Here is a 20,270-nt window from a genome sequence, read left to right on the forward strand (position 1 = left end):
TGGATGGGAGGCTCATGTCCCTCCCTTAGGATCTGGATTGACCTGGTGAACTCGATTATCCCGTATGAGTGCACGCTGTATCGAAACAGAGGATGCCCGGGTAAATTCGGGAAGATCTGGAAGAGGTGGAATTCCTCTCATCTTACCCTGTAGAGTGGAGACATCGCATGATAAATAGCTGATTGTGTGGAATCAGGCTGCGAAATAGTTGTTTTTTGTAGTTATAGTTATGGTTTAGAAGTTAGATAGGTTTTATCACTTGAGCAACAATATGAAGACAAGTGTAATTTAATTATTATGTTTTATTCTGTATGCAAACTGGTATTCACATTTTGCTTTGCATTTAATGCTATGTGAGATATATATACTTTATACAGTATTTATCACCATGTACAAGTATGTATGCTGTATACCCTGTCTGTGGTTTAATAAACGAATTTAAAAAAAAAAAAGCGATAAAAACACGGTACTAAGGCTGGTTTCACATTAGCGTTTTTTAGCGCAGCGCATCGTGCGCGTCCATCCCTCTGTGAATCGTCAAATCGTGCACTACGCACATTCATCAGTGTCAGCACCCGCAGTCAAGTGACCACATGTATGCAATATGTATACGCCTAAACACAATCCGACTAGATGGTATCGGCCTTGGTCAATGCAAGTGTATTGAGCAAGGCTGGAAACCGTCTAGTTGGATGGTGACCAAGAGTATCCATATTGCATATTTGCGGTGACATCACTACTGTTTCTGGCGCTGACACCTGAGAATCGTGACATCGCGCAGTGCATGTAATGTGACAATTCACAAGTCTGCAGTCACATAGTCACTGCAGACTTGTTGTTCTAGACTAGCAACCTCTTTAAAATTTGATTCATATAATTAACCCCTTTCTCTCCTTCGCCTCATTGGGGGACACAGGACTGTGGGGTATGCTACTGCCGCCAGGAGGCTGACACTAAGTGAATGAAAAAAATGTTTGCTCCTCCTCTGCAGTATACACCCTTTCCCTGATTGCCGGCTTAGTGTCCATAGGAGGCACACGTCTAGTCTTTTTCCCCATTCTTTTATCTTTTTACTTTCCATGAAGATGAGACAGGGGCAACGGACCCTATTGAAAGGGTCCGCTCTCCCCAAACTATCAACGGGCGAGCACGTGCAAGTATCGCCTCCACGTATCCTCTCCTGCAACGTGGGACATGATGCCGGACTCAGCCCTGACCACCCTGGCTGTACAGAGGCACAGGTACAGTCCGTGTGGCCCCCTCTGCACCACCAATGCAAAGACTGCGGTGGTGGAAGGAGGCGGACGGGCCCTCTCCTCTTCCCTGGTAAGGAACGATGGAGTCAGGGTGCCTGCACCGTCCTGTACATAGCCCCCCACACACACCTGACAGGCTGGCAGCTGAAGCGCTCCATGCGATCAGGACAGGGGGCATGGAATGAGGGGGGGCTGGGAGGGCTCCTGTGGAGGTCCTGCTCCTGTGCGGTGCAGCTTCCGCTGCAAGATGAGCACCAGCTGCTGTTCCCCGGCGCGTGCAGCACGGCGCTGCCTCTTCGCCTGCCGACGCCGGAACTTTTTTCCCCAGCTCCTAGTTTCCTAGTCCCGCCCACTGACTCCCATTTTCCGGCGGTCCGTGTCCTCGGGCCGGCGCTGTAAATTTAGGCCCCGGCTTCGGCCTGTGCTAGGCCACGGCCGGACGTCACGCCCCCCTGGCACGCCTACTTCTGGGGGGCCCGCCCACTCACGAGGCGCAAATTTTGAAGTTAGGGGCAGCCCAGACCCCTCCTGCTGCTCTTCAGGACGCTCAGGGGTGCAGGACTGTGGGTAAGTGCTACTACCCCCCCCTCCAGCCGGGCAGCTATACTAATGGTGTCACTGCCGCAGACCATGTCAGCCAGTAGGGAAATCCGGGCATGCAGATCCAGAGGACCAAGCCTCATACGGTGCTAATTGCCACATGCACCTCCTGTCAGCCCGCTTTTCCACAGGCACAGAGAGTTATGGTGCCACCGGCCCTTCTAGGCCAAGTGTGACTGCTCTCGTCAGGTGTCAGCCGCTAAGCAGCTTGAGGCCATGCCGGTACCAGAATGGGAGACCAGCGGGCAAATTGACAGGTCATGCATTAAAAAACAAACAAACCGAAGCCTGCGATTCCTAACACGCCCAAGAGCTCTCCCCTGCAATCAAGCCCCCGGAATGGGCTCTGTGTTTGTCGCAGTCTATGACTTCACTAACGATGGCAATTGAGTCCCTTCAAGCTCCAGATAGGGGCAGGGACAGCGGCTCGCCTGTCTTTGAGAAATCCTCGACCTTATAAGAGCCTCCGGCCTGCAGGGGCCGCTCTCACTCTAGGCAGATGCGGGGGGAAACCAACCCACATAGTGTCACCCAGCCCGACTGGTGCCTCAGCATCTATGAGCTCTGCTTCTCGCTCCCCTTTTCCAGGGGTTGACCGTGAGCAAAAGTCGGATTCCGATTCCGAGGGGCCCCTCATTTTGGATGCACCTGGTTACCAGGAATCAGTTGACGGTCTCTTTGAGGCCGTCAACCAAACCCTGGGTATTGACGATGAATCCACCTTGACCTCAGGTCATATGGTGTCATTCAGACGGGTCAAACGGCCTCATACACTCACCCAGAGTTTGAGGACATAGTGCAGTGAGACAGGGAGTGGCCAAAAAAAGGCTTCGCGGGACAGGGGGCACTGGATGCAAGATAACCGTTTGCCTCTGAAAAGAGGGAAGAGCCCCCATCGGTAGATCCACCCGTATCACGGTTGGTATCAAGAACCCGATTATCCCTACCTAATGGTTCTTCTAATAAGGATCCCACCTACCGTCTCAGTAGAGAGCCAGGCTCGCTTGGTGTTTGAGGCCTCAGGGTCAGCCCTCTCTCCCTCTTGCACGGCAACTTGGGTAGCCAAGCTCATGATTTCCTGGTCAGAGTCATCAAATGCAGCTTTGCAGAGCCTGGACCTACCGTCGGAGGTAGCTGAGATCGCGAATCAGATAGTCCTACCAGGAGGCTATTTGATTACCACATCCTTGAATGCAGCTAACCGCGTAGCACTGGCTGCCGCAAATGCGATTTGCATCAGGGGAGCCCTATGGTTGAGAACATGGCGAACCTACCCAACTTCCAAGAAATCCCTAACTTTTTTGCCCTATCAGAGCAGCAGAGTATTCGGTGAGAAGCTAGATCAGCATATCTCCGACACCACAGGGGGGAAAAGCAACTTTCTCCCACAGCAGGGGGCTAAGCAGCCATTCCGTCACCAGCTTCAAACACGGTTTCAACAGCCAGTTCAGGTCGGCACAATTAGGGCAGAGATCATCAGATCTCATATATAACCAACCCATTGGGGAGGATGCGTTCCAACCAGCCGAAATCGGGGGGATCATGGTCCCACAGGTTCACGGCCGAATGACTGGAGGAACTTCCGGTCTACACCTGCAGAGTAGGCGGGCACCTGCTCTGGTTTCATCACGCCTGGCTCACTGTCGTATAAGACTACAAGACGCGTGGGTAGGAGATCTGGAGTCTTCAGGGTACAAAATAATATTTATCAGCCACCCCAAACGATTTTTCCTGTCTCATCCTCCCAAATCTGAAACCCGGGCACTCGCCTCATTTGAAGCCGTCGAGTCTCTCAGGCGCAGTGGAGTGATCGTCCCTACCGAAAAAAGAGAGATTTCAGGGTTTCTACTCCAACCTGTTTGTAGTCCCCCAAAAAATTAAATAAAATGAACAGAACCGTAAGGCTCATTCTGGATCTGAAGCTTCTGAACAGGTTTTCGTCAAGATCAAACATTTCCAGATGGAGTCTCTCTGCTTGGTCATACCTGCCATGGAAAAGGGGGAGAATATTTGGCCTCTATCGACATCCAAGGCGCCTACCGGCACATCCCCATTTTTTTCCTCGCATCAAAGGCTCTTACAGTTGCCATCAGCAACCTGCATCACAGCCTTAGCCATTGGGCTAGCCATCGCCCCCAGGGTATTCACAAGGGTCATGGCGGCCGTCATGTCCATCCTGCATGCCCAGGGCATAATCATCTGGCCTTATCTGGACGACCTCCTGGTCAAGGGCCCATCTTTTCAGTCTTGCGAAGAGAGCGTCAGCATCACGCTGGATACACTTCTCCGCCTAGGGTGGCTGGTGAATTTGAAGTTCTGAAGTTTTCCCCTATTCCAACTCAAAAAATTTCCTTTCTAGGGATGATCTTTGACACTTCCCGAGGGTTGGAAATTCTCCCTCGGGACAAGGCCCTAGCACTCCGGCAGGGAGCCTGGGCACTTTGCCAGCCGGTCTCCTGTACCATCCCGTTTGGCATGAAGGTCTTGGGGGAAAATGGTGGCAGCAATAGAGACTGTTCCATTTGCCCAACCTCATCTTCGTCCCTTGCAGCACGCCCTCTTGGCAGCTTGGGACAAGAAGCCCGTTCTCCTTCGATCACCAGTGCCGGTTGTCCGCACCGGTCGGACAGGCTCCCAGATGGTGGGCTATGAGTCCCTCCCTTCTGCAGGGGAAGCCTTTTCCTCCGAACCATTGGTTGATGGTCACGACCGACGCCAGTCTCGGATGGGGAGCAGTATTTTGCCACCACACAGCCCAACGATGTTGGTCACCTCGGGAATCACGCCTCCCGATCAACCTTTTAGAAATTCGGGCGATTCGGCTGGCTTTGCAGCAATTTCATCATCTCCTGGCAGGATGCCCTGTCTGAATTCAATCAGACAATGTCACAGCAGTGGCTTACATAGATCATCAGGGGTCAGCCGCAGCAGGATGGCCATGCTTGAGGCAAAGCATATCCTTTGCTGGGCCGAGAGAAATCACTCGGTGATCTCGGCAGTTCACATTCTGGGTGTGGAGAACTGGGCGGCGATCTTTCTCTGGCGGCAGGGTCGCATCAGGGGTATGGCCACTCCATCCCGAGCTTTTTCCAACAGATTTTCCAACATTGGGGAACCCCAGAAGTGGACCTGTTAACTTCCAGGCTAAATGCCAAGGTGCCCAAGGATGTCGCTCGGTCCCGGTACCCACAGGCAATCGCCGTGGACGCGTTGGTCCTTACATAGAACCAGTTTTCACCTCTCGTACCTGTTTCCTCCACTTCCACTGCTTCCGAAGTTCTCAGGAGGTTCAAGGCATAGGGGGTTCCAGTAATACTGATTGACCCAGATTGGCCTCGTCGGACAGGGTACGCAGATTTAGTGCAGCTACTCGTCGACATCCCCTGGTGGAGCCCCCCGACCTACTTTCCCAGGGCCCGATCTACCACCAGAACCCAGAGGCCCTGTGTTTGGCGGCTTAGCCGTTGAATCTTGGATCCTGACCCAGGCCGGGTTCTGCCGGAAGGTGGTGGCTGCAATGGTTAGTGCCCGGGAGCCCGCCTCATCACGTGTTTACCACCACGCCTGGGAAGTTTTCTTCTCACGGTGTAGGGACCACGGTTATCCTCCACTGAGATTCTCCATTCTTAACATTTTTAACTCTTCTCCAGTCTGGCCTGGACTCCGGTTTAGCTCCAAGATCCCTCAGGAGACAGATTTCGGCCTTATCCGCCCTGTTCCAGCGTAGGACTGCTACTAATCTGCAGGTAAAGACCCTCAGCCAGGGGGTCTCCCGCTTGATACCCCCCTATAGGGTCCCTCTGGACGCCTGGGCCTTAACCTGGTCCTAAGCGGTCGGCAGAAAGCTCCGTTTGAACACCACCTTTCCTGGATGGTGGTGTTCCTCGCGGCTATAACGTCAATTAGACAGCTCTCAGAGGTGGCGTCTCTATTCTGTCGAGCCCTGTATCTGATTTTCCACAAGGATAAGGTGATTCTCAGGCTGACTCCTCCTTTTTTCTGCCAAAGGTGGTTTCTTCATCTCACTTTGAGGATGTTGTCTTGCCCTTTTTTCTGCCCAGCACTGGTACACCGGGTGGAAAAGGCGCTGCATTATGTGGGATCTGGTGAGAGCTCTCGGAAGGTACATGTCACGGACGGCACCCTTTCGTTAGATACGCTGTTCGTGCTTCCCGAGGATTGCAGTAAGAAACTTGCTGCCTCAGGATTGACCATAACCAGGTGGATTCGATTGGCTATGCAGGAGTCTTACTGCATCAGAGGTGCACCTGTTCCAGTGGGGATCAGAGCACACTCCGCTCGGGCGGTGGTCGCCTCTTGGGCTCTTCAGCACCAGGCTTTGGCGAAACAGGTCTGCAAAGCGGCAACCTGCTCCAGTCTGCACACATTCTGGAAGCACTACAATATCCATACTCAGGCTTCAGCATACGCGAGCCTGGGTAGAAGGATTCTCCAAGCAGCGTTGATGCACCTTTAGACAGGAGGTGCATATAGCTTGGACAGGTGAGTTGACTTCCCACCCAGGGACTGCTTTAGGAAGTACCACAGTCCTGTGTCCCCCAATGAGGCTAATGAGAAACAGGGATTTTTGTGATAACTCACCGTTAGAAAAAGATTTAACAGACGCTCATTGGGGGACACAGCACCCACCCTTAGCCAATTGGCTCTTTTTTTGTTTGTTAATATGTATTTATGATAAAAGGTGGGTCTTTCCCGACATGTTGTTACCTGCATTTTTGTTTATTTTGTCTGTTTTTTTCATCTCCTACTGCTTTTGCACCGAACTGGTCTCACCGGCAATTGGGGCAAGGTTGTATACTGCAGAGGAGGAGCTAACCTTTTTTTCATTCACTTAGTGTCAGCCTCCTGGCGGCAGTAGCATACATCCACAGTCCCACAGTCCTGTGTCCCCCAATGAGCGTCTCGGAGAAAAGGATTTTACAGTGAGTTATCACAATCCCTGTTTTTTTATTTTTAAAGATGGTAGCCTGGTAATTTGATATTTACTGCAAGTTTGACTACTGTCATCCTCTGTAATTGCCAGGGGATGATATGTGTTACACTTTTTTTTTATATGCGCAATCCTTTAAGATAAGGAATACATTAAACGTTTATTTTTGTGTTCTAGAAACTTCAGCCGATGAGAGTCTAAAAGATCCTTCTGAAATAGTTTGGAGTTCCAGTGATAACGACTTGTCAAATGATGGCAGTAGCAAGCCAATTTCACAGCCTGATATTGCAGATGTTTCCCCACAAAGTGCATGCATGTCGCAAGACATACAAATCTCTTTTTCTAACGACAGGTCAAGTGGAGGTAAGAATCTCTTCTCAGATGGACTTCACTCTTTCCATATTACATCTGAAGCCCCTACACATATTATACTAATATCGACCGAACCCACCGGTAACGACTTTAGCCTACAGCCCATTGTGTATGGGGGGCCCTGGACAACTAATTGTCAGGGTAGATGTTGATCCGGAATGTCTCATTTTGGACTGCCGATCACTTTGTTCTCCTGGAGATAGGCCACCATCAACAATGCCTGGCGAAGGCTCTCTCATAGAGAAAACAGGAGCACTCGGCTGAACGCGTTATCATGTGTATGGGAGAGATGGCTGTAGGCCAAACTAATGGCCGACCGGCGTTTAACCCCTTCCTGCCATTGGACGTACTATCCCGTCCATGTGACCTGGGGCTTAATGCCCATGGACGGGATAGCATGTCATAGCGATCAGTGGCGCTCCCGGGGAAGGGGGGGGGGTGCCGCTGACCACGGCCGGGTGTCGGCTGATCATCACAGCTGTCACCCAGCGTTATGGGTCAGGGGCGGGCTCGGACCGCCCCTGGCACATTGATCGCAATGTTTCGGGGGCACAGGGAAGAATCGTGCAGGGAGGGGGCTCCCTGCGTGCTTCCCTAAGACTTCCGGAGCGACGCGTGTGCAGCGTCGCTCCGAGGGTCTCCTTCCTGCAGGCCCCTGGATCCAATATGGCCGCAGGGCCCTTCGGGGTCCTGCAGGGAGGCGGCTTCCTCAGTGCCTGCTGAGAGCAGGCAAGGAGGAAGCCTGTGCAGCGCCTGTCAGATTGCTGATCTGACAGAGTGCTGTGCAAACTGTCAGATCAGCGATCTGACACTAGATAATGATGTCCCCCACTGGGAAATAATAAATAAAAAAAAAATATTCCCTAATTTTTTTTTCTTAATAAAAAAAAACAATAAAAGTAAACATATTTAGTATCGCCGTGTCCGTAACGACCCGCCCTATAAAACTGTACCATGAGTTACCCCCTTTAGTGAACCCCTTAAAAAAAAAAAACAAAGCAAAAAAAAAAATGTTTCATTATCATACCGCCGAACAAAAAGTGCAATAACGCGCGATCAGAAAGACAGATATGAATAAACATGGTACCGCTGAAAACGTCATCTTGTCCCGCAAAAAACGAGCTGCCACACAGCGTCATCAGTGAAAAAATAAAAAAGTTATAGCTCGCAGAATAAAGTGATGCAAAAATAATTATTTCTCCTTCGCCTCATTGGGGGACACAGATACTGTGGGTGTATGCTTCTGCCGCTTGGAGGCTGACACTAAGTGAAGAAAAGAGGTTAGCTCCTCCTCCGCCGTATACACCCTCGCCCCTATTGCGGGCGGAAATCAGTTTTTTGCTTAGTGTCCATGGAGGCACACGTCTGTTTATTTGCTCCAGACTTTTTCCATGATGATTCGACAAGGGCAACGGATCCTATTGAAAGGGTCCGATTTCCCGAAACCAACAACGGGCGAGCACGTGCGAGTGTCCCTTCACGTATCCTTTCATGCGACGTGGGACACGATTCCGGACTTAGCCCTGACCACCCCTAGGTATTGAAACCATGGGCTGTACAGACGCACAAGACTAGTCCGTGCGGCCCACTTTGCTCCACCAATGCTTAGACTGCAGTGCTGCAAGTCGGCGGACGGTCCCTCTCCTCACCCCCTGAAGGGGTTAGATGGAGCTAGGGTGCCCGCACCGTCCTATTTTTCAAGGCCCCCTCACATACCTGAGCTGGGAAGCCGAAGAGGATAATCAGTGAGGGGAGGGCTCCTGCAGCGAAGATCCGGGGCTGGAGCCCTTAGCCGGTGCCCGCGCCAGTAAGTAGAGCCAGTTTTTGTGGCGTCACGGAGGTCCGTGCCCCCCCCCATTCCCCCCCCCATCGCGGGCAGGGGATAAATTGAGGCCGCGGCTTTAGTCGGAGCTAGGCTGCGTCCGGAAGTTCCGCCTCCGGGCCGCGCCCCCCAGGCCTAGGCGGCGACGGATAAATTTAGTCCCCGGCTTTGGAGCGCGGCTAGGCTGCAGAGTCGGAAGTGCCGCCCCTGGAGCGGTTTATATGCTGGCGGCCTGCCCCACAGCTGGTGGTGCGTGATTTTGGTGTGGAGGCGTCCAGGAACGTGGGCGCACAGGACTGGGGTAAGTGCTGCCCATGAGGCCACGCTGCAGGGAAAACGAGGTGCTACCTCCTCCCCTCATTCCCAGCAGCGGACAGACACAGCATGTCCGAAAAAGCAAAGACGCACACTTTTTTTTATGCTGCATGCATCTCTTGTCAGGCTGCGTTTCCCGCGGGCACAAAGCAAGCGATTATGCGAAGCCTGCAAGTCCGAACGCGCCCAGGAGCCCTCCCCTGCGACCGAGGTCTCGAACCCCACGGAGTGGGCCCTATCACTGTCACAGTCCATGGCGTCGCTTACGAGGGCAATCGAGTCCCTTCAGGCCCCAGATAGGGGCAGGGACAGTGACTCGCCGGCCTTAGAGGGAACCTCCACCTCACTAGAGCCTTCGGCCTGCAGGGGCCGCTCTCATTCCAGGCAGACCCGGGGGAAGAGAATCCATGTGGTGTCTCCCAGTCCATCCGGTGCTTTGGCATCTGTAAGTTCTGCTTCTCGCTCCCTGTCGCCAGTGGTTGAGAGCGAGCAGACCTCAGATTTCGACTCAGACGAGCCCCTTGACCTGGATGCTCCAGGGTCACGTGAGACAGTGGTGGACAGCCTCATAGAAGCCGTCAATCAGACCTTGGGTATTGAGGATGATCCCGCAGCGGCTACAGGGCATAAGGTGGCGTTTAAGCGAGTGAAGCGGACACACAGAATTTTTTCCTCTCACCCTGAGTTTGAGGACATAGTGCAGCGACACGGAACGACCAGACTTGGGTCAAAAGGCACTCGAAGCAAGGTATCCATTTGCCCCGGACCTCCGTAAAAAATGGACGGAATCTCCGATGGTGGATCCACCGGTGTCACGCCTAGCCACTAAAACTCTGTTATCTGTACCTAGTGGTTCCTCTATTAAGGATCCCACGGATCGCCTCATAGAGAGCTTAGCTCGCTCAGTATATGAGGCATCAGGATCAGCGCTCTCTCCCTCGTTCGCAGCAACTTGGGTAGCCAAGGCCATGATCTCATGGTCAGAATCATTAAACAAGTTCGCGCAGGAGCAAGAGCTACCTGCAGAGATATCGGAGATCGCGAGTCAGTTCGCGATGGCCGGAGACTACGTAATCAATGCATCTTTGGATGCGGCCAATTGCTCGGCACTTGCTGCCGCTAATGCAATTTCTATCAGAAGAGCTCTATGGTTAAGAACATGGCGGGCTGATTCTACTTCCAAGAAGTCCTTGACTTCCCTGCCCCATCAGTGCGGCCGTCTATTTAGGGAGAAGTTAGATCAACTTATTTCCAACTCCACAGGAGGAAAGAGCGGTTTTCTCCCTCAGCAAAAGGTCAAACCACCTTTTCGCCACCCTTTTCAGGCACGTTTTCGGGCCTTTCGCAACCCGGGTGGACCACAGCGGCCAATTCCACCGCTTCAGGCCGCCCCAACCAGGAAAGGGAGCGGCAGGTCTCATATAGAACCAACCCATTGGGGAGAATGCGTACTCAACAGCCCAGATCGCGGGGATCCAGATCCCAAAGATCGTCAGCCAAATGACTCGAGGTGTTTACCAGACGACACCAGCAAGGTGAGCGGTCGACTACTCTGGTTTCGCCATGTCTGGTTCAGTGTCACAGGCGACGCATGGGTAAAGGAGGTGGTGGCCTCGGGTTACAAGATAGAGTTTGTCAGAAACCCTCCAAATCAGTTTTTTCTTTCTCGTCTTCCCAGGGTGGATACCCAGGCAAGAGCTCTGTTGGGAGCCATCGAATCGCTCCAGCGCAACGGGGTCATTGTTCCCGTGCCAGAGCACGAAAGGGCTCTGGGCTTCTATTCCAACCTGTTTGCGGTTCCCAAAAAGGACGGGTCTGTCAGACCTGTTTTGGACCTCAAACTTCTGAACAAATTCATCAGGGTCAGACATTTCCGGATGGAGTCTCTCCGTTCAGTCATATCGGCCATGGAGCAGGGAGAATACTTGGCCTCGGTCGACATCCAGGACGCATATCTGCATATTCCCATCTTTCCTCCTCATCAAAGGTTCCTGCGTTTCGCCATCAACGGTCGACATTTTCAGTTCGTGGCGCTACCTTTCGGGTTAGCCACGGCTCCCAGAGTGTTCACAAATGTTATGGCAGTTGTCATGGCCATATTGCATTCTCGAGGCATAGTCGTCTTGCCTTACTTGGACGACCTATTGGTCAAGGGCCCTTCAAGACGGGCATGCGAGGGAAATGTCATCATCACGCTAGATTCTCTTGCCCGCTTAGGGTGGTTGGTCAATGCGAAGAAGTCATCCCTTGTGCCAGCTCAGAGGATTTCCTTCTTAGGAATGATCTTCGACACTTGCCGAGGGTTGGTGATTCTCCCGCAAGGAAAAGCCCTAGCTCTCAGTCAGGGAGTTCGGACTCTAAGCCAACCAGTCCCTCATACCATTCGTTTCGGGATGAGGATTCTAGGAAGAATGGTAGCAGCTATGGAAGCAATACCGTTCGCCCAGTTCCATTTTCGCCCCCTGCAGCACGCTCTCTTGTCAGCCTGGGACAAGAATCCTTTCACGTTAGATCGGCGGTGCCGACTGTCTTCTCAAGTCAGGCAGTCGCTCGGATGGTGGATAAGCAGTTCCTCTCTGACCCAGGGGAAACCCTTCCCCCCAGACCATTGGTTGGTGATAACAACCGATGCCAGCCTCCTCGGCTGGGTAGCGGTGTTTCGCCACCACACGACCAAGGGACGGTGGCCGCCACAGGAGGCATGCCACCCGATCAACTTATTGGAGATACGAGCAATTTGGCTGGCTCTGCAGCAGTTTCATCACTTCTTAGCAGGCCGCCCCGTCTGGATCCAATCGGACAACACCACGGCGATGGCTTACATAAATCACCAAGGGGACACCCGCAGCAGAGCAACCATGCGCGAGGTGGGGCACGTTCTTCAGTGGTCCGAAGCAAACCACTCGGTGATTTCGGCTGTCCACATCCCGGGCGTGGAAAACTGGGCGGCAGATTTACTCAGCCGGCAGGGTCTTGCGTCCGGAGAGTGGTCACTACATCCCGAGGTCTTCCAGCAGTTTTGTCAACTGTGGGGAACGCTGGATGTGGACCTGATGGCGTCCAGAGTGAACGCCAAGGTGCCCACATATGTCGCTTGGGCCAGGGACCCGCAAGCAATCTCTGTGCATTAGTTGGTTCTGCCATGGAACCAGTTCTGCCTTCCATATCTATTTCCCCCACTGCCACTACTCCCGAGAGTCATCAAAAAGATCAAGACGGAAGGGATTCTGGCGATTCTGCTGGCCCCGGACAGGCCCTGTCGAGCGTGGTACGCAGATCTAATGCAACTGCTCGCCGGCGGTCCTTGGCGACTGCCAGAGCACCCAGATCTACTTTCTCAAGGGCCAATCTGCCACCCAAACTCAGGGGCCCTGTGTTTGACGGCATGGCCGTTGAATCTTGGATTCTAACCCAGGCAGGGTTTGGGAGCAAGGTGGTCACTGCAATGGTTAGTGCCCGGAAGCTGGCTTCAGCATGAATTTACCACCATACCTGGAAGGTGTTCTTTGCTGGGTGTCGAGGCCGGAGTGTTTCTCCACTGAGATTCTCGATTCCCAACATCTTGGCCTTTCTCCAGTCGGGCCTAGACTTGGGCTTTGCTCCAAGTTCCCTCAGGAGACAAATATCGGCCTTATCCGTCCTGTTCCAGCGCAGAATTGCTACCAATTTGCAGGTTAAGACTTTCATCAAGGGAGTCTCCCACTCCCTCTCCCCAGGACCTTAACCTGGTCCTAAGTGTTCTGCAGGAAGCTCCATTTGAACCACTTCAGGATGTCTCTTTGAGGTACCTTTCCTGGAAAGTGGTGTTCTTAGTGGCAATCACTTCTATCAGGCGGGTTTCAGAGCTGGCAGCCCTGTCCTGCCGAGCTCCGTTCCTCACTTTCCATAAGGATAAGGTGGTGCTCAGACTAGCCCCTCCTTTTCTGCCGAAAGTCGTGTCCTCATTTCACATGAATGAGGATGTTGTCTTGACTTCATTTTGTCCAGCACAAGTGCAGTGTGGAAAAGGCTGTTTAAACGTTAGCCCTGGTAAGAGCCCTCCGGAAGTACGTGTCGAGGACGGCACGCTTTTGTCTTGTCAGACGGACACGCTGTTCATGCTCGCCAAAGGGCACAGGAAGGGACTTGCTGACTCGAAATCGACCATAGCCAGATGGATTCGTTTGACTATTCAGGAGTCCTACTGCATTAGAGGCACGCCGATTCCAGCAAGGATCAGAGCTCACTCTACTCGGGCAGTGGGCGCCTCTTGGGTGCTTCGGCACCAGGCTTCGACGGAACAGGTTTGCAAGGCAGCAACCTGGTCCAGCCTGCACACATTTGCCAAACATTATACTATCCATACTGAGGCCTCGGCGGATGTGAGCCTGGGTAGAAGGATTCTCCAAGCAGCGGTGGCGCACCTTTAAACAAGAGGTGCATGTAGCTTGGATCGATGAGTCAATCTCCCACCCAGGAACTGCTTTAGGATGTCCCACAGTATCTGTGTCCCCCAATGAGGCGAAGGGATTTTTGTGATAAACTCACCGTAAAATCCTTTTCTCCGAGACCCTCATTGGGGGACACAGCACCCACTGTATTAGCCAAGTTGGCTTCTATTTTGTTTAATTTATACGCACTTATTTGTGTGATATAAGGGTGGTCCTTTTTCTGGACATGTTGTACCTGTATTAAGGTTGATTTTGTTGTCCTCCTACTGCTTTGGCACCAAACTGATTTCCGCCCGTAATAGGGGCTAGGGTGTATACGGCGGAGGAGGAGCTAACCTCTTTTTTTCACTTAGTGTCAGCCTCCAAGCGGCAGAAGCATACACCCACAGTATCTGTGTCCCCCAATGAGCGTCTCGGAGAAAAGGATTTTACGGTGAGTTTATCACAAAAATCCCTGTTTTTTTATATAAAATTGTTTTTATTGTATAAAAGCGCCAAAACATAAAAAAATATAAATGAGGTATCGCTGTAATCGTACTGACCTGAAGAATAAAACCGCTTCATCAATTTTACCACACGCGGAACGGTGTAAACAGACCACCCAAAAGAAATTCATGAATTAATGGTTTTTGTTCATTCTGCGTCCCAAAAATCGGAATAAAAAGCGATCAAAAAATGTCACTTACCCGAAAATGGTACCAATAAAAACGTCAACTCGTCCTGCAAAAAATAAGACCTCACATGACTCTGTGGGTCAAAATATGGAAAAATTATAGCTCTCAAAATGTGGTGATGCAAAAAATATTTTTACAATAAAAAGCGTCTTTTAGCATATGACAGCTGCCAAACATAAAAACCCGCCATAAATAGTAAATTAAACCCCCCTTTATCACCCCCTTAGTTAGTGAAAAATAATAAAATTAAAAAAATTTATTTACATTTTCCCGTTAGGGCTAGGGCTGAGATTAGGTTTAGGGGTGTGTTGGGGTTAGGGTTGGAGTTAGAATTGGGGGGTTTCCACTGTTTGGACACATCAGGGGCTCTCCAAACACAGCATGCGTCTGATCTCAATTCCAGCCAATTCTGCGTTGAAAAAGTCAAATGGTGCTCCTTCCCTTCCAACCTCTGCCATGCGCCCAAGCAGTGGTTTACCCCCACATATGGGGTATCCGCCTACTCAGGACAAATTGCACAACAACTTTTGGAGTCCAATTTCTCCTCTTACCCTTGGGAAAATAAAAAAAATAGGGGCAAAATTATCATTTTTATGGAAAAAAATATATTTTTCGTATTTGTATGGCTCTACGTTTTAAACTTCTGTGAAGCACTTGGGGGGGGTTCAAAGTGCTCACCACACATCCAGATAAGTTCCTTGGGGGGTCTAGTTTCCAAAATTGGGTCACTTCTGGGGGGTTTCCACAGTTTAGGCACATCAGGGACTCTCCAAATGTGATATGACACCCGCAGACCATTCTCTCAAAGTCTGCATTCCAAAACGTCACTACTTCCCTTCCGAGCCCCGACGTGTGCCCATACAGTACTTTTCTCCCACATCCACATTTGGGGTATCCGCATACTCGGGACCAATTGGACAACAACTTTTGTGGTCCAATTTCTCCTGTTACCCTTGGGAAAATAAACAATTTGGGGACTAAAGGATCATGTTTGTGGAAAAAATATGATTTTTTAATTGTACGGCTGTACGTTATAAACTTCTGTTAAGCCCTTGGGGGTTCAAAGTTCTCACCACATATGTAATAAGTTCCTTGAGGGGTCTAGTTTCCAAAATGGTGTCATTTGTGGGGGGTTTCCACTGCTTAGGCACATTAGGGGCTCTCCAAATGCAACATGGCGTCCGATCTCAATTCCAGCCAAAAAAGTCAAATGGCGCTGCTTCCCTTCCGAGCTCTGCCATGCGCCCAAATAGTGGTTTACCCCCACATGGGGTATCAGCGTACTCAGAACAAATTGCACAATAAGTTTTGGGGTCCTGTTTCCCTTGGGAAAATAAAAATTGGGGGTGAAAAGATCATTTTTGTGGAAAAAATATGAGTTTTTAATTTTACGGCTGTACGTTATAAACTTCTGTGAAGCCATTGGGGGGGGGTCAAAGTTCTCACCACATATCTAGATATGTTCCTTGGGGGGGGTCTAGTTTCCAAAATGGGGTCACTTGTGGGAAGTTTCCACTGTTTTGCACATCAGGGGCTCTCCAAACGTGACATGGAGTCTGATCTCGATTACAGCCAATTTTGCGTTGAAAAAGTAAAACGGCGCTCGTTCCGTTCCGAGCTCTGCTATGCGCCGAAACAGTGGTTACCCCCCACATGTCAGGTATCCGCGTGCTCAGGACAATTTGCACAATAACTTTTGCAGTCCAATTTCTCCTGTTACCCTTGGTAAAATAAAAAAATTGGACCTGAGGTAATTTTTTTTTGTGAAAAAAAGTTAAATGTTCATTTTTTGTTTTTTTTAAACATTCAAAAAATTCCTGTGAAGCACCTGAAGGGTTAATAAACTTTTTGAATGTGGTTTTGAGCACCTTGAGGGGTGCAGTTTTTGAATGGTGTCACTTTTGGGTATTTTCTATATATAGACCCCTCAAAGTGACTTCAAATGTGATGTGGTCCCGAAAAATAAAATGATGTTGAGAAATCTGGTCAACTTTTAACCCTTATAACTTTGTAACAAAAAAAATTTTGGTTCCAAAATTGTGCTGATGTAAAGTAAACATGTGGTAAATGTTAGTTATCAAGTTTTTTGTGTGCCGTATCTCTGTGATTTAAGGGCATAAAAATTCAAAGTTGGAAAATTGCGAAATTTTCGCCAAACTTACGTTTTTTTCACAAATAAACGCAAGTTATATGAATGAAATTTTACCACTAACATGAAGTACAATATGTCACAAGAAAACATTGTCAGAATCACCGGGATCCATGGAAGCGTTCCCGAGTTATTGCCTCATAAAGGGACAATGGTGTGGAATGTAAAAATTGGCTCGGGCATTAACATGCAAACCACCCTTGGGGGTAAAGGGGTTAATGTGTAAGGCTAGTTTCACACTAGCGTTTATGAGCGCAGCGACGGCCTGCGCACGGCCGCTAAGCCCCGCCCCCTGTCACGCCTCCGCCGGTAGCTCCGCCTACCGGCGCATGACGCTGCATGCGCCCTGCGTCCCCTATCTTTATCACTGGGGGCGCAGGCCGTGTGCAATATGCGTTTGGCGGCGCATGCGTCCTTTTGACGGTGCGCCGACCTGCGCCAAACGCAACCTGCTGCAGTTTGGTTGCGCCGGCGCACCGTCAAAAAGGCGCATGCGCCGCCAAACGCATATTGCGCACGGCTTGCGCCCCCAGTGATAAAGATAGGGGACGCAAGGCGCATGCAGCGTCATGCGCCGGTAGGCGGAGCTACCGGCAGAGGCGCGGCAGGGGGCGGGGCTTAGCGGCGGCCTGCGCAGGCCTTCGCTGCGCTCATAAACGCTAGTGTGAAACTAGCCTAAGTTGCCTTGAAATGATAATGTAGTAAAGGACAGTAATTTATTGCTTTCATGTTTTTATATGCAAGTTGTTCAAGATCATATGTGATTTCAGTATAAATGATCCTAAACAGTCTCTTAAATGATGAAAGATATCTTTATTAGTTGAAAATCGTGCATACTATTAAAACTTGATTATAAAATTTAAACATTTGTAAGGATTAAAATGGTTGCCTCGTACAGATAACCCTGACCATATATACTACTGGGACCCCTATATTAAAGCCAGAATATAGAGCTGCTCTGTGAAAGTGGCTGCAATTCTTGTTGACTTGTGTAGTCTAGTATTACAAGACAGGCCATGTAATACAAAGACTGCAACTATTGCTGCAAGGAAAATGTCATTTTCAGCAAAATCAGCTTTTTGCCGATAGTGAGACTCATTCTGGAAGGAATTTGAATTTTTTCTGATGAAAATAAAGTGTTATCAATGCATGCAGAAATATTTTTAAATATTCTTTTTTTTTTTTGTTCAAGTTCATCACAGTTTCAAAATGTTTGTTAAAGCATAGACACACAGTGTTTCAGAAGTAAAAGGAAGAATATGTATATCGTTAAAGGGGGTTGTCTGCTACAGAACAAACTGTTATTAGTGGCTCCACCATTCATCATACAAAAAAGTATGCTAATCTCCAGATTCAGTGCCGATCCTCTGATTTCAGCCCTCTGTACTCGTGTACACCAGAGGTCTTGTCACATGACTTTTAAAGCCATTCAGTGGCTTTTGATTGGCTGTAGTGATCATGTGATATTGTTTGTCACATGGTCACCAGTGGATGCAGCTCTGAAATTGGAGGAACAGTACCAATCCGGAAGTTAAGCATACAGTGTTTTTTCATATTGCTGCACAATGGGGGTGTGAATAAGGGGTTATCCAGTAGTAGACAACCACCTTAATCTAGCATATTAATGCTATGTTCACATCAGCTTTTTGGCTTCTGCTTCTAATCGAAGCCATGGCACTATGTCAGATCTGTTGCATGACAAACACGTCCGGTATCTAACCGACTCTATTGAATGATAGTCGATCACCAGGTCCAACCACGGAGTTCATTGTTTCTATGAGAAAATAGATCTGGCACCGTCACTAGTTTTCCCGTACAGAAAGATAGAACCCAGACAAATCCTCCTGATGGAGCCACAGATGCATTGTTAGCACGGCCTACAATATAGTCATGTCTTATCCAATATTTTTGTGTAAACTTGAGTGACGTTATAAAATTGCATTATGCTGACATTGCTAAATGCTTTACTACTTCTCTGTATTTTTTTTCACCACAGGTGATGTCCCTCAGATTACTGACTGGCAAGATGACAGTGACCCGGAGTGTGGGCATGGAGTGGGCAGTGTGTTTGAGGCTGCAGAGAGCGAGGTTGAAATCTCAGACTCTGAGTCAGTGTCCAGTGATGTGTTCATTTCTGGGACACAGAATGACGTCCAAGCTTTGAAAGTAAGTTCTGCTTTTTTCATTAGTGAACATCTTGGAGCTTCTGCTGACTCTTATGCAGTCATTACTTACACGTGCACTGCTGGTCATCTTTGTAACACCAAGGGTACATTTACACCTGGGTGAAGTATGTTTGAAAAACACATTTGGAAACTGCGTGCTGCTTTGGCCGACATGGGTAAATGCAATTATCTGCCATATGATTTTTAGAAGTTAAACACCGGTGGTGGTTGGTTTTTTTTTTTTTTTTTTTTCCCCCCGTTCTACCTCTAAAAATTGAGCTGCCAAAAAATTACATCTTATAACTTTGATGGCAAAGAACATGGTTTTCAAATGCGCTGCTCAACCACAGCATGTGAATGTGCCCTACAGATCCTTAGATTACAGCACGTGTATAATTGCACCGAATAGCTGTACAAGTGGTATTTTGCTTTTATAGATCCATACAAACTAAATATTTATACATACCAGTCATACTTTCTCATACTTTATAGAGCATGTTTTACTATTCAGCCTAGAGTATGTTCTGGATGTCATGGGGTTTTCCCATCGTAAAAAATGGCTTACCTAAGGTAATTACCATTAATGCTTGCTGTGTGCTGTTTTCACATCTGTGACCTTCTCCCATTGGAGAAGAGGGGTCTAATAACACTGCTTTATCAGTTTATTTTGGCTGTTTGCTCCCTTAAAAGCTGTAGGACTTACGGAAAGAGCGGAGTGTTGCTAATGACTTGGGCTTTACGATGATACGCAGTGCTAAGGGAGGCAGTTTTGTAGCTATCAGAATTGCAAGTCACTTCATGTCTGCCCACTCAAAACTGTCAATAAGGTCAGCTACACACGTCCAGGTTTCAAGGTCGGTGTACAATCCACGATTTCCAGACCTGAATCCATAAGTATCAGTCTGTTGATTTAGGGTCAGGAGACTAGCAGCAATTCTAGACTATGTTATCCACACACAGACCTTGAAACCCCAATATGTGGTGCCGGCCTAAATAATCAGCTTGTCTTAAAAATGCACAAAATTGTTCTTTGCTAGGTACAGTATTTCTGCCTAAAATAGACATTTTTAGTGATATGTGCTTTCAGATTTCACATGCATAGAAGTTGATCTTTGGTTCTCACTCATGATAAAAGAGAATGAATCCTCCATACTTTGGTGTCCTGGACAATGCTTTCTTCCTATGAAAATGAAAAAAATGTAAATCCCAAGTCATGATAATGTAATTCCATTGTAAAATTATATTGTACTCATATTAGGAAAGCAGCAACATCTAGACAAAAATACTTTACCAAATACAGCAATCTGTGCGTAGATAGATATACACTGCGTGCAGAATTATTAGGCAAGTTGTATTTGAGAGGCTTCTTTTTATTATTGAACAACAACTATGTTCTCAATCAACCCAAAAGACTCATAAATATCAAAGCTTAATATTTTTGGAAGTTGGAGTGTGTTTTTTTTTTTAGATTTGGTTATCTTTGGAGGATATCTGTTTTTTTCAAGTAACTATTACTGTACAGAATTATTAGGCAAC

General features: G+C 49.0%; 1 protein-coding gene across 3 annotated transcripts in view; it reads left to right on the plus strand.

Annotated features, from left to right (window-relative positions):
• SPIDR (scaffold protein involved in DNA repair) overlaps positions 1 to 20,270 on the plus strand; it is a 787,075-nt gene that overhangs the window by 70,847 nt on the left and 695,958 nt on the right. For all 3 annotated transcript variants that reach the window (XM_073583752.1, XM_073583754.1, XM_073583753.1), the window contains exons 4-5: positions 6,985 to 7,170; positions 18,566 to 18,735. In XM_073583752.1, the coding sequence (XP_073439853.1) occupies positions 6,985 to 7,170; positions 18,566 to 18,735 (356 nt within the window). The remainder of the gene's footprint in view (positions 1 to 6,984; positions 7,171 to 18,565; positions 18,736 to 20,270) is intronic.

Source organism: Dendrobates tinctorius, unplaced genomic scaffold (genome assembly GCF_039654945.1).
Source record: "Dendrobates tinctorius isolate UK_male_01 unplaced genomic scaffold, ASM3965494v1 ptg000081l, whole genome shotgun sequence".
Lineage (NCBI taxonomy): Eukaryota > Metazoa > Chordata > Amphibia > Anura > Dendrobatidae > Dendrobates > Dendrobates tinctorius.